This window comes from Leptodactylus fuscus, chromosome 6 (genome assembly GCF_031893055.1).
Source record: "Leptodactylus fuscus isolate aLepFus1 chromosome 6, aLepFus1.hap2, whole genome shotgun sequence".
Classification (NCBI taxonomy): domain Eukaryota; kingdom Metazoa; phylum Chordata; class Amphibia; order Anura; family Leptodactylidae; genus Leptodactylus; species Leptodactylus fuscus.
In genome coordinates, this window is record NC_134270.1 from 57546474 (window position 1) to 57560933 (window position 14460).

General features: G+C 44.5%; 1 protein-coding gene across 13 annotated transcripts in view; it reads left to right on the forward strand.

Moving 5' to 3' along the window:
• GRAMD1B (GRAM domain containing 1B) overlaps positions 1–14460 on the forward strand; it is a 193296-nt gene that overhangs the window by 157055 nt on the left and 21781 nt on the right. For 9 of the 13 annotated variants that reach the window (XM_075280025.1, XM_075280029.1, XM_075280027.1 and 6 more), the window contains one exon: positions 2251–2274. The exons of 3 other annotated variants lie outside the window; for them this stretch is intronic. In XM_075280025.1, the coding sequence (XP_075136126.1) occupies positions 2251–2274 (24 nt within the window). Of the gene's footprint in view, positions 1–2250; positions 2275–7570; positions 8615–14460 lie in introns of those variants that run through there. One more of the 13 variants, XM_075280036.1, reaches the window with a different exon arrangement.

Here is a 14460-nt window from a genome sequence, read left to right on the forward strand (position 1 = left end):
ATGTCAACCAGCACAGTTGGGAGGGGGGGGGGGTACTCTGTTGGAGTAAGGGAGTTTTTGGCTTGAAAATGTTGAGAAACACTGTCCTAAATTATTTAGTGCCATATTCTCATTGTAAACAATACCCTACTAACTTTTCTAATATACTTTGTGTTTCCATTGCTCAGTAATGCTGCTGGAAACTTCCTTTTAAACATCCAAGGGCTGGGCCATGCCCATCTGCCATAGCTGCAGGGCGGATGCTCGGGACGGTTAAACAGTGATGTTTCCATTCTGTGACCGTCTGTGATAGTCTGCTGCAAATTCATGACTAGTAGTGCAGCTTGGAAGAAAGCACAACTGTATTTTATACTGTCGATACCTATTTTATGGAGCTACAACAATAGCAAGTATAATAATAGAGAAGAAGACTCTTAAGTCATATACAGGTCAGATCTTGCTACCTCTTCCCTTGGGCAGAAACAGTCAGTTTCTCATGAAAGAAGACCATCATTGATCATATGGATCTTCCAGCCAGTTCACTGAAGTTTCCAGTTTGACATGTCCTGACCCTCTGCTGTAACCGTCCACTGATAAAGACCGCCCTGTGCCAGAAGACGTATCACATCCATAGTCACTTCAGAGAATCGATTTAGCTCTTGTCACGTGTCAGAAAATAAACCCCATTGTATGTCAGACCTTCACGCCAGTGACCAGTTCATTTCTAAGCTCCAGCATGAATAAATGGCTTATCCTGTTTTCTGAGCCCCTCAACTAAATATGGACGTTGTCCCATGACCTGAGGGGCAAACTTCCCTCCCCCACCTTCTTATCTCACTGCCTTAGCTTCTGGTTTTCTCTTAATTCTTTGCATTCTCTAGTTTTCAGTGTATTCTCTATTTTCACAGAATAGTGCATCCTCTTGCACCGTGGCTGTGTACACTATAATAGTACCAGGTGTACCAAGTTAATCTTAGCAAGTCTTTCAGCCCTAAAAGTCTTCTATTTAGAGGTCCTTTAGACAGTTCTGTTCGTATAACATTTGCTATTAGTTGTATACGCTGCTGCTGATGGTTTATGAGTTATGGGAAGTAAAACCTCTGCCTGCTGTTTGCAGTGTCCGACTCTGGTACCTTGAGGGCCAGTATTGTTATAATAGGGGACCACGGTTACTTTTGTAATCTGGCCATAATACCTTATCCCCTGTACTAAACCATAGTACTATGGTTGGAGCCCAGAAGCATACTATGAGGGCACCGCTGAGGGCTTTCCAGATTGCATGGTGGCGTACTCTGGTGGTTTTGCAAACTCAGGTCATGTCACTGAGAAATACAGTATTAAGTTATTTGTGAACTAATAATACTGATGATGGTGTGCCAGAACCATTTATTTAGTGTAGACTAACACTTTGCTGTAGCTTGACATCTCAGGGGCCATGTTGTATCCCGTCATCATATTAGAATATTACCCCACAAAGGCATCCTCTGGTGGGGCCAATACTGTATGTCTCTGGTTATCATCCTATGTTACATGCAATGGTGGTTTTCTTTCCAGAAGTGATGATGTGTTTCATTGTATGGGACCACCGTAACCAGTCACTGGCCGTAACTGTAATGGGGTTAGGTACTGCTGAGGCCAGCGATGGCTGTAGTGGTCACTTGATAGTCATCACTTTGGGAAGTACACAGCATGGACCATCTCACAGACACACTGGGGAGGGAAGGGGTTTATACTGGGGAGTTCTATGGTGTGTTTAAAATAACTTAAAAAAATATTAATCATAATAATGCAGGAAATATTATACAGTTAGACAACCTCTTCAAATAAGACTGTGCAAAGTCAGAAACACTGATATGTCCGTGTCAGGTTTACTGTGGGCATTGCTGTTAACGTACTCTCATCTACTGCAGATCTGCTAGCCTCCGAACCTGCATTGTCCCCATCCCCCCATTGCCCAACCAACTGACCAATATTGTATGGATATGGGTCTTTGGCATAGATTCAGCTTCTTAGACTGTTGGACAGGCATTACTATGCGTGTATATACACAGTGCAAAATCCCTCATTAGTTATAACTAATAAGAGGCCTCTTTTTACAATGAAAGAGGCCATTGTGTGCAGTGCCATGTAATCTGCTAAAGAGGAGCAATACTGGTAGTCAGTACAATGTAATGGAAAGTTTAGGATGTGTGCACTCCCCTATGAATGTCTCTGTTGTCAGGTTTTCTCTGTTACTGCATGTTGTCATGTCTCCTGTTTTCTTTTCCTCAGCATGAACGGCAGCACATACGCAGAGTAAGATTCCCCCTAGTACTCTTCCCGATCGTCTTCCTTCTCCATTGGAGCAGTGCTATTAGTAGGAGATGCGGACAGTTGTCCTACATTGATGATATACCCCGCTTCCTCCAGCTTCCCCATCTTATGTTTAGTATACTACACTTACTAAATATTATATTAATTTCACCCCTCCCAGCACTGAACCCCTCCAGCTTTTCCCCTTCCTCTTACCTATACTGTAATACATATTTCCTTATTATGTTGCAAATGCATTTATGACTCTGCAATCGTCAACTCCTCTAATTGGGGCACAGCCTAACCCCATCTGTCATTTAGGAGGATTCCCCCACCCCCGTCCATTCCCTGCCAGGAGGTACCAGCCTGTCCCAGCTCTGTGTGTTTACCATACAGTTAATGTTCTATCTCTTTCAGGTCCTTATCTCTCATAAACATTGAGTGTGAGCCAGCAATAACCTGCACTACTGTAGTGAGTGCACCTCTGCTAGGGGCACATGTGCAAAGTCAACTTCCACATACTGCCCTCATTTCCATTGTAAGCAACTTTATCTCGATCATCAATTGGCGGGTCAGTTTAATAGTGACTTAGCTGAGATGTCGAGATAAGGTACAATGAGAGGCTTTATCGCTTTATTATAAACACCTGGTGCGGTTCACCTCCATCAATAACATATATGTACCTGCTTGTGGATAGTGAATGGAAACCCAACCTGTTTACAGGTCAGGACTCATTAAAAAGGGAGATTTTATTTGATAACTGAGTACAGAAAAAAAAAAATTGAAAAAAATGAAACATTACGTGTATGATTTCCTTACATGTATATATAAAACCGTAATTCATAGTAATATATGAATTAGCATTAGGATATGTTGATTCAGGCTTCATTTTTTTCCAGACGTTCTCTAGATTTTTTTTGTAGTGTGTTGTGGGAAAGGTAGTTCTGTAGCAGCGATGGTGCGGACCCAACCAGTCAGAGACAGGGACACGATGTCTGGTGCAAACAGGTTTATTTAGAAAAACAGCAAAATATATAAACGTTCAATTCAGGTACAAAATAAAATACAGCCTTAACTGCAAACAAAACCCTGCTCATCCGAGCTCTAACTAAACCGTGAAAACGAACTATACATGGGGCTTACTCCCAAGCACTCAAACAAAACAAAGTAACACAGTACAGTCTCACCAGACTCTGTTTCAGGACAGACCCAGGCGACTCCTCTCACTCCCAGGATCTCCCTGAAGTGCAGGCTCTGCAACCTTTTATGGCCCAGTAATGAGCCCAGGACACAAACCTGGGGCTGAGGGCTATTCAAGACCCGCACTGGACTACACATACAGTATGTCAGAAGCCTGGGGGAGATATACCGTGATTCCATCACTCTGCCTGTCACCTTCTCACAGGGCCTATAAACTGCTGTGTGGATTCTTCCTCGAACGCAGGGACATCCATGAAATTTTTAAACTCTTAATATAATATTGTAACCTTAAAAACCACAATGTGCAAGGGTACTATCTATTACATTCTGTAATGTTGTATTATATATATACAACAATATATATATATATACACTCACCGGCCACTTTATTAGGTACACCATGCTAGTAACGGGTTGGACCCCCTTTTGCCTTGAGAACTGCCTCAATTCTTCGTGGCATAGATTCAACAAGGTGCTGGAAGCATTCCTCAGAGATTTTGGTCCATATTGACATGATGGCATCACACAGTTGCCGCAGATTTGTCGGCTGCACATCCATGATGCGAATCTCCCGTTCCACCACATCCCAAAGATGCTCTATTGGATTGAGATCTGGTGACTGTGGAGGCCATTGGAGTACAGTGAACTCATTGTCATGTTCAAGAAACCAGTCTGAGATGATTCCAGCTTTATGACATGGCGCATTATCCTGCTGAAAGTAGCCATCAGATGTTGGGTACATTGTGGTCATAAAGGGATGGACATGGTCAGCAACAATACTCAGGTAGGCTTTGGCTTTGCAACGATGCTCAATTGGTACCAAGGGGCCCAAAGAGTGCCAAGAAAATATTCCCCACACCATGACACCACCACCACCAGCCTGAACCGTTGATACAAGGCAGGATGGATCCATGCTTTCATGTTGTTGACGCCAAATTCTGACCCTACCATCCGAATGTCGCAGCAGAAATCGAGACTCATCAGACCAGGCAATGTTTTTCCAATCTTCAATTGTCCAATTTCGATGAGCTTGTGCAAATTGTAGCCTCAGTTTCCTGTTCTTAGCTGAAAGGAGTGGCACCCGGTGTGGTCTTCTGCTGCTGTAGCCCATCTGCCTCAAAGTTCGACGTACTGTGCGTTCAGAGATGCTCTTCTGGCTACCTTGGTTGTAACGGGTGGCTATTTGAGTCACTGTTGCCTTTCTATCAGCTCGAACCAGTCTGGCCATTCTCCTCTGACCTCTGGCATCAACAACGCATTTCCGCCCACAGAACTGCCGCTCACTGGATGTTTTTTCTTTTTCGGACCATTCTCTGTAAACCCTAGAGATGGTTGTGTGTGAAAATCCCAGTAGATCAGCAGTTTCTGAAATACTCAGACCAGCCCTTCTGGCACCAACAACCATGCCACGTTCAAAGGCACTCAAATCACCTTTCTTCCCCATACTGATGCTCGGTTTGAACTGCAGGAGATTGTCTTGACCATGTCTACATGCCTAAATGCACTGAGTTGCCGCCATGTGATTGGCTGATTAGAAATTAAGTGTTAACGAGCAGTTGGACAGGTGTACCTAATAAAGTGGCCGGTGAGTGTATATACACAATATATATCTACGTTTGTACATATTAGAGCATTCAGATGCAGGACATGTCCACTATGCCAGGAGATGGCTTCTCTTGAATGGAGCTGAGCTGCAGTTCTCCTGCTGTGTAAGGAAACGCTGTGTCTGCCTCCCCATTGGAATTTGAGAGGCTTAACTTGGCCCCTCTTCTAGCTAAGTTTCGTACAGAATTTAAAGCATTGTCCTAATTTTCTTTTTGTGATGGGTGCTTTGAAGGGCAAATCTAATCAAAATGATTTAGATGCCTTTATTCTTGTACCTGCTGCATAATACCGCTGTGTGGATCCCACTCCAGTTCTTTTACAGAATTAATGGCCTATATAGAATTGATTTGGTGGGGTCACTTGGCATGTATCAAGCTGGAGACACTTCAGAGGGCAAAGGAGGGGGGGTTGTCTGTACCCAACCCATGGGTATATTATTTAGCAGCAAATCTACAACACACTTGACGTTGGGATGGAGAGGGTGCTGACCTGCAAATAAACTATTGCAACATCATCTAGATACCTCCAGGCTGTAGGAGAATCTAGAGACAAAGAGATTTAGGACCACATGTGGTGGAAGGTTCAGGAGTTGCAGGGAATCAAAGGTGTCATCCATACACTTCTCTGTAGAATACTCCTAGGCTACAGCACTTTGAAAGGTGGAAACTTAGGAGTATAAGAAGGATATCTCTGGCTGCATGGGTAGGCAGCTTGCAAGAGTTGTTCTCCACCGCCGGTTTCCATATGTATTTACAGATCTGCCATGACTTTCATGGGCAGTTTGCATACTACTGTATTCTTAAACAAAGCAGCCATCAGATGACTCGACCGGGATTATATCCCAATTCAGATCCTGCTCTGACTAAACATCCAGTGCATAGAAAAGTCCAGTTGGAGGGAGATATTGACCCTATAGAAGACGGTCATTGGCAAGACATTTTGAGGCTCATAGATTGTTTTCTATATATCTCCTTGGCTGAAGTACTAAAGTACCCAAATGTCTTTTTGATATTGGTGTTCTCTATAATGCTTATGGTGTCAGTCCCAGTAAATAGGTATATGACACATGGATGTGGTTATGTCCAGAGTTGGAAATACACTGGAGGTACGTCGTGGCCAGTATTAACAGTTAACATTGGTTTGTTGTTTTTTTCCCCGTTTGTGTGTTTTTTGGAGTGTGTGTAAAGATCTGCTGATAAATGAACCTGGATAAGCTGGTGGTCACCAGAATGCTTTATATGGCTCTACATGACTGGGTGACAAGGGTCTCTTCACTAGAGTATATGGACAAAAGTAATTGGTTATTACATATGAAGAAGGGGCAACTTAAGTATGGGTGTCATAGATAGATACATCAGAACTGGCGCCTAGAGAGGTGTAGGTTGGGGTTGATTTAACTTTGCTGGAACAGCACAGTTTGGGAAAGGCAGAATTCCTTGCTTGGGTTGTATGTTCCATGTATACCTGACATTCTCATTGTGTGTCTATTGTATGACTAATTGCTTAACAGGCTGTTTGTACCCTTGATGGCATAAGAAATGGACACATTGTGGGTGGGGGTTTTGTGTGGTGGTTTATGTCTGTATTAGGGGGAGTTCACACGGAGTAACGTGCCGCGTGATGTGGCACGTATACGCCGTGTGAGATTTTGAGCGCCGTATACGCTCCCATTGATTTCAATGGGAGCCGGGATCGTATACGTGGCGCTATTTTGCGGCCGTGATTTTGCGGCTGCAAAATTATGCCGCGTATACGATCCCGAGGAGGAGATCCGAGCTGAATAGTAGATGAACATGTCCATTATTTTCTGGATGATAAGACGTGCACCAGGTTTAAACAAGAAATATTAAGAAAATCTGTTTCATATTAACTTAATCTTCCCTTTTGGTCAATTGCAATAGAGGGGTCTGTGTCACTAGCTAGTGAGGGGGCACTAAGCAGCTTTATACTGTGTGGGGGCATTAAGGAGCATTATGTATTAGTTTAGCTTACCTATAGGGCTCACAATCTATATTTCCTATCAGTATGTCTTTGGACTGTGGGAGGAAACCCACGCAAGCATGAGGAGAATGTACAAGATATTGTCCTTGGTCAGAGTGCTAACCAGTGAGCCACGTGTCCCACAAATATTATGATGCCCTATTAGTGGCCTCCACATGTTATATAGAATTATAATGAACTATTGCTCCTTAGTACCCCGCATAGTGTAATTGCCCATTAGTGCCCCCCCACCCCACAGTATAATGCTTCTGAGTGTCCCACTAACCAATGTAATTCCCCTTGGTGTCAATTCTTGATAATCAATACGTTTATGGAACTAAGCTATCTATGGACATAGTATATTTGTCTTTAGGTCCCATTATAGTTAACTGGATGTCATTTCTTTCCGATCAGTTCACCCCTGCTCCCCATATCTTACTGAAAATGGCGATCAGACAGGATTTCCACTCTTCAATTGATTTTCCTAAGATTGTTGCCAGTTGAGTCTGGCAGCCACTTGTCTCCTCCAATGGAAAAGAACTGGCAAGTCTATGCACTTTAGTAATCCAAGTGATAAGTTCTACCTAACATAAATGTGACCAGCGCCCAAGCATGAGATATAGAATAGAAATATAGGTAAGAATCTGTCCAGGCATGCTGGGACTTCTAGTTTCCCGGCAGCTGGGAAGCCACTAGTCTGTCATCTATCTGTAAGTTTGGAGCCTGGTACGTCCAGGAGGTTAATATTTACATTGCGGAGTGCTATGAGCTATAGGTCAGGTTTCAGTTTTTATAGGACATTGTTGCCAGTTATTGATCGAGACTGAAACCTGCGAGTGACTAATGATCGGGTGAGTTTGCTTAAGGTTTCGATCACTGGGTAAGGTAGAGCCGTGCGGTCAGTAACCCTTCCAGCAGTTTCTCCATGCTGGGGAGCCTGGCCGTATAGCTGCAGTGGGCAGAGTGAGGTTCAGTGCACTGTAGTGACTCCTTGCTGGGTGATTCTTCTGCTGCTGGGGTTGCCTGTGTTTATCTCACATGCTTCCTTCTTCTTCCTGCTGTGTTCTTCTGTGGGATAACATCTGCTAGGGGCTGTACTGACACAGCCAGGGTTACTGTAGGGCACAGACCCACGTGGTGTTCCTGGAGGAGGGAGTGACTAGTAGTTGTATGAGCGGGTGTAAAGGAGAGCTATAGTGTGAGTGGGACACTGTGCAGAGCACCCACAACTTCTTCTTCTCCTCTACTTAATGGATAGTCCTATGGTTTTTTGGAGGACCAACAAGTAAAGTTTTTAGAACGTTTGTTAAGAAAGAAAATCCCCTGAGACGGGGCGCTCAGTCTGAAGATGAAGGAAGAGGCAGGAATTGAAACATTTGACATGATGTATGATGAAGACTATATGGAGCAGCAGATGACGGATACAGATGACTGCCTGGCAGAGTGGCAGTCGGACTCTCTACAGGAAGACGCCTTGCTGTGGTATATGGACCAATTCCAGTATACTGTCCAGGAGTATGATGTCCAGAGCAGCTCAGAACATGAAGATGTGCCAGCTGTGAGTGCCAGTTTCATACTTCCAGAACTTTGCATGTTTACATCCTACGCATAGTTATATACACATAAATAGACACGGCTACAACATATTTCTATGTACAAACAATGAAAATACACTTGTAGCATCTGCACCTCACTACACACAGATCATATAACCATACATATGCTGTAAGGTGTCACCTTATGTCTAGTAGAATTACTACACGTGTGTATACATGATGTGAGTACATGGCCTGTGTCATAGGAGTGTTCACATGTTGTTTTCCTATGTTTTGGTGATTGTGCCTCCTCCTATAAAAGGGGCAGCCTCTTGTCCTCGCCCTTGCTCTTTCTGGCTGAAAATGGGGTCCGCCCCATGGCTTAAATTCCTGTGTTAGGGGTGAGTGTATCTTGCTTTCCAGGAAAGATTGTACTAACACATGGTCAATGTTCTAATATGAATAGTGAGGAGCTGCTGTTCAGATGTGCACTATAATAACCTTACATGGCTCCGCACATTCTTGTAACAGTGATCTATTGATGCCAAGTCAAAGCATGGAAATTAGCATAAGGGTTCGCTAGGCATGCAAAAGTAAGAGCAGGGTGGCACAGCGACTAGAGCTAGACCCTAGTAATCTCCAATGATATAGTACTGCAGCAACAAAAGAAGAAATCAGAAACCAAACATTGAAACTCTCTAATCTGTTTACATGGTGCAGGGCAGGAGTTTTGGTTATGCATCTGCAGAGGGTGTGGCCCCACGCTACTGGTGCCTTGTCTGGTATCATGGTTGCAAATCTACTTCACCCCTGTGGGTGCTTTTTGTCGCTTCAGCTTTGGTCGCCCTCAGTGCAGTTGGTCCATATGCTCTGCAAATTAAATATATATTGTCCCCCAGAACCAATGATATTTTATCCGAGCTGGTCACTGTTTTTTGTGTATTCAATTGAGGGCATATAGAGGCATAGTAGTGCACCATAGACTTCTAGGGATGTTGTAGTCTCCATTTGTATAACCATGATTGTATAAAGACATATAGTAACATAGTGTCCTTAAGATGCTAACTAGTATAAGTTTGCTGTGATATATGGTTACTAAGGGTTTACACTACCGTTGGATGTCTATTCTGGAAAAAAAAAAAGGACATAGACACGAATGTATCAGTAAAAAAAAAACTGGACATATTAACATACGGTATTTTTATACAGTTGTTTTTTTTGTTTTTGTTCTGCTTTCTGGAGGACAGTAATAACAGACAGTATAACATTCAACCAACTTTTACCGTAGAGCTGTAGACATTAATGTTAAGAAAAAAATAACGGAAGCTCAACATCCGTCATCAGTCCATTATTTTGAATGGACACAAATGCTGCACCCCACATTATGTCTATAAAATATCGGACACAAATGCTTCACTTCATGTTACGTCTGCAAAAATATCGGACACAAATGCTTCACCCCATGTTATGTCTACTCAAATATTGGACACAAATGCTGCGCCCCATGTTATGTCTGCTAAAATAACGGAAACAAATGCTGCGCCCTGTGTTGTTATGTCAATTAAAATGTGACTGATTCGGTGAAAACAGACACTAATAGACAATAGATTAAATCCCATTGAAATCAATGGGATTTTTTAACTGATTTATGACGGATCTGTTAACATTTTGTAATGGATGCTAGCAATAGACACTACTAATAGTAGTTAGAGATGAGCGAACACTAAAATGTTCGAGGTTCGAAATTCGATTCGAACAGCCGCTCACTGTTCGAGTGTTCGAATGGGTTTCGAACCCCATTATAGTCTATGGGGAACATAAACTCGTTAAGGGGGAAACCCAAATTCGTGTCTGGAGGGTCACCAAGTCCACTATGACACCCCAGGAAATGATACCAACACCCTGGAATGACACTGGGACAGCAGGGGAAGCATGTCTGGGGGCATAAAAGTCACTTTATTTAATGGAAATCCCTGTCAGTTTGCGATTTTCGCAAGCTAACTTTTCCCCATAGAAATGCATTGGCCAGTGCTGATTGGCCAGAGTACGGAACTCGACCAATCAGCGCTGGCTCTGCTGGAGGAGGCGGAGTCTAAGATCGCTCCACACCAGTCTCCATTCAGGTCCGACCTTAGACTCCGCCTCCTCCGGCAGAGCCAGCGATGATTGGCCGAAGGCTGGCCAATGCATTCCTATGCGAATGCAGACTTAGCAGTGCTGAGTCAGTTTTGCTCAACTACACATCTGATGCACACTCGGCACTGCTACATCAGATGTAGCAATCTGATGTAGCAGAGCCGAGGGTGCACTAGAACCCCTGTGCAAACTCAGTTCACGCTAATAGAATGCATTGGCCAGCGCTGATTGGCCAATGCATTCTATTAGCCCGATGAAGTAGAGCTGAATGTGTGTGCTAAGCACACACATTCAGCACTGCTTCATCAAGCCAATACAATGCATTAGCCAGTGCTGATTGGCCAGAGTACGGAATTCGGCCAATCAGCGCTGGCTCTGCTGGAGGAGGCGGAGTCTAAGGTCGGACCTGAATGGAGACTGGTGTGGAGCGATCTTAGACTCCGCCTCCTCCAGCAGAGCCAGCGCTGATTGGCCGAATTCCGTACTCTGGCCAATCAGCACTGGCTAATGCATTGTATTGGCGTGATGAAGCAGTGCTGAATGTGTGTGCTTAGCACACACATTCAGCTCTACTTCATCGGGATAATAGAATGCATTGGCCAGCGCTGATTGGCCGAATTCCGTACTCTGGCCAATCAGTGCTGGCCAATGCATTCTATTAGCTTGATGAAGCAGAGTGTGCACAAGGGTTCAAGCGCACCCTCGGCTCTGATGTAGCAGAGCCGAGGCTGCACAAGGGTTCAAGCGCACCCTCGGCTCTGATGTAGGAGAGCCGAGGGTGCACTTGAACCCTTGTGCACCCTCAGCTCTGCTACATCAGAGCCGAGGGTGCGCTTGAACCCTTGTGCACACTCTGCTTCATCAAGCTAATAGAATGCATTGGCCAGCGCTGATTGGCCAATGTATTCTATTAGCCTGATGAAGTAGAGCTGAATGTGTGTGCTAAGCACACACATTCAGCTCTACTTCATCGGGCTAATAGAATGCATTGGCCAGCGCTGATTGGCCAGAGTACGGAACTCGACCAATCAGCGCTGGCTCTGCTGGAGGAGGCGGAGTCTAAGATCGCTCCACACCAGTCTCCATTCAGGTCCGACCTTAGACTCCGCCTCCTCCAGCAGAGCCAGCGCTGATTGGCCGAATTCCGTACTCTGGCCAATCAGCACTGGCTAATGCATTGTATTGGCGTGATGAAGCAGTGCTGAATGTGTGTGCTTAGCACACACATTCAGCTCTACTTCATCGGGCTAATAGAATGCATTGGCCAATCAGCGCTGGCCAATGCATTCTATTAGCGTGAACTGAGTTTGCACAGGGGTTCTAGTGCACCCTCGGCTCTGCTACATCAGATTGCTACATCTGATGTAGCAGTGCCGAGTGTGCATCAGATGTGTAGTTGAGCAAAACTGACTCAGCACTGCTAAGTCTCTGCATTCGCATAGGAATGCATTGGCCAGCCTTCGGCCAATCAGCGCTGGCTCTGCCGGAGGAGGCGGAGTCTAAGGTCGGACCTGAATGGAGACTGGTGTGGAGCGATCTTAGACTCCGCCTCCTCCAGCAGAGCCAGCGCTGATTGGTCGAGTTCCGTACTCTGGCCAATCAGCGCTGGCCAATGCATTCTATTAGCCCGATGAAGTAGAGCTGAATGTGTGTGCTTAGCACACACATTCAGCTCTACTTCATCAGGCTAATAGAATACATTGGCCAATCAGCGCTGGCCAATGCATTCTATTAGCTTGATGAAGCAGAGTGTGCACAAGGGTTCAAGCGCACCCTCGGCTCTGATGTAGCAGAGCTGAGGGTGCACAAGGGTTCAAGTGCACCCTCGGCTCTCCTACATCAGAGCCGAGGGTGCGCTTGAACCCTTGTGCAGCCTCGGCTCTGCTACATCAGAGCCGAGGGTGCGCTTGAACCCTTGTGCACACTCTGCTTCATCAAGCTAATAGAATGCATTGGCCAGCACTGATTGGCCAGAGTACGGAATTCGGCCAATCAGCGCTGGCCAATGCATCCCTATGGGAAAAAGTTTATCTCACAAAAATCACAATTACACACCCGATAGAGCCCCAAAAAGTTATTTTTAATAACATTCCCCCCTAAATAAAGGTTATCCCTAGCTATCCCTGCCTGTACAGCTATCCCTGTCTCATAGTCACAAAGTTCACATTCTCATATGACCCGGATTTGAAATCCACTATTCGTCTAAAATGGAGGTCACCTGATTTCGGCAGCCAATGACTTTTTCCAATTTTTTTCAATGCCCCCAGTGTCGTAGTTCCTGTCCCACCTCCCCTGCGCTGTTATTGGTGCAAAAAAGGCGCCAGGGAAGGTGGGAGGGGAATCGAATTTTGGCGCACTTTACCACGTGGTGTTCGATTCGATTCGAACATGGCGAACACCCTGATATCCGATCGAACATGTGTTCGATAGAACACTGTTCGCTCATCTCTAATAGTAGTGTGAGCGCCCCCTAAGTGTCTTGTGTAGGTTTATGTGCTTATATTCAGTGCCCTATGATTTTACTGACACAATGTCGTATATCGAAGTATATTCACTTGAAATACCTCTGTCCCAAAGACACTATGTACAGTTTCTCACAACACTGTATAGCAGCTGAAATACAAATTACATTCAACACAAAAGTCTCACGTATTCTCAGAATTACAGCAAAAACAAGATACACAGTTACATTTTATATCCCATACCTTATACACAGTACGAAAACCTTACCCACGCCTGTATATACCCACTTCTACAATCACCGCAGACGAAGTCGCGGGTACCAGCTAGTATAGTATAAATGTCTCCTGTGTGCAGACCGCTGCCTCTGTTCTTTGACCTTTATCACCTATCAGCATGGAACAATATCAGCAATGTAGAAAACTTTAGGGGATTTCTGCATATAGTCCTGAATAATTTTGCTCCTAGAATCTGTGCGTATGTGGCATCATGGCATCATGCAATTACATAGCTCCTGCAAAAATAGTGTCTAATAGGTAAGATGACACTACATCTAAAAGCCAGACCAGCAAGGGGGCCTGAAGTTTACATTAACCTCTAAGACTCCCTGACCCTGTCCATCCATCTGAGATGTGGAAGTGATTCCCTTCTAGGGGTTGACTATACATAAGAGACTATGTGAAGAATGCAGAGAATCCCCTTCTGTTCTATATAGTCTATGTATAGGTGGCAGTGTTCATGTTGGTGGCACACTGTGACTCATATGAATGTGGTGCAGCGTTTGCTGTGAGTGGGATGGGTGTACAGAACATCGGATGGATTTCTATATATCGTGTGCTCAGCATACTTGGTCTGGCAGACGGTCTGTCACAGCCGCATGCATCATAACATGTCTTGGAAAGGTTGCAGATGATGAGACGGACAGGTGGTTTTTGCTCTCCTTCTTTTTCCAATATTAAAAACTAGCACAGAAGTCAGTCAGAAGAGGTTTCTTATTTCCTGCATTGTACATACCATTTCTTTTTTTATTAGTCTGTTTATTCCAGTTTTTAAAACAACATTAGTATTACAGACATTGCAACGGCATTACATTACTCTATAAAGTTAGACAGGAGATACATCGAGACCTAGATATAAAGGAAAGTGAATTGCTGAGGAACAACGTAAGCCCCCTTCCATGTCACTACCTGCAGGCAGAAGATAAACCAATTTCACCAATGGAAGAGTTGTCCATCCATACAGTAGTTGCAGGGATTACCATGCGGTGTATCTA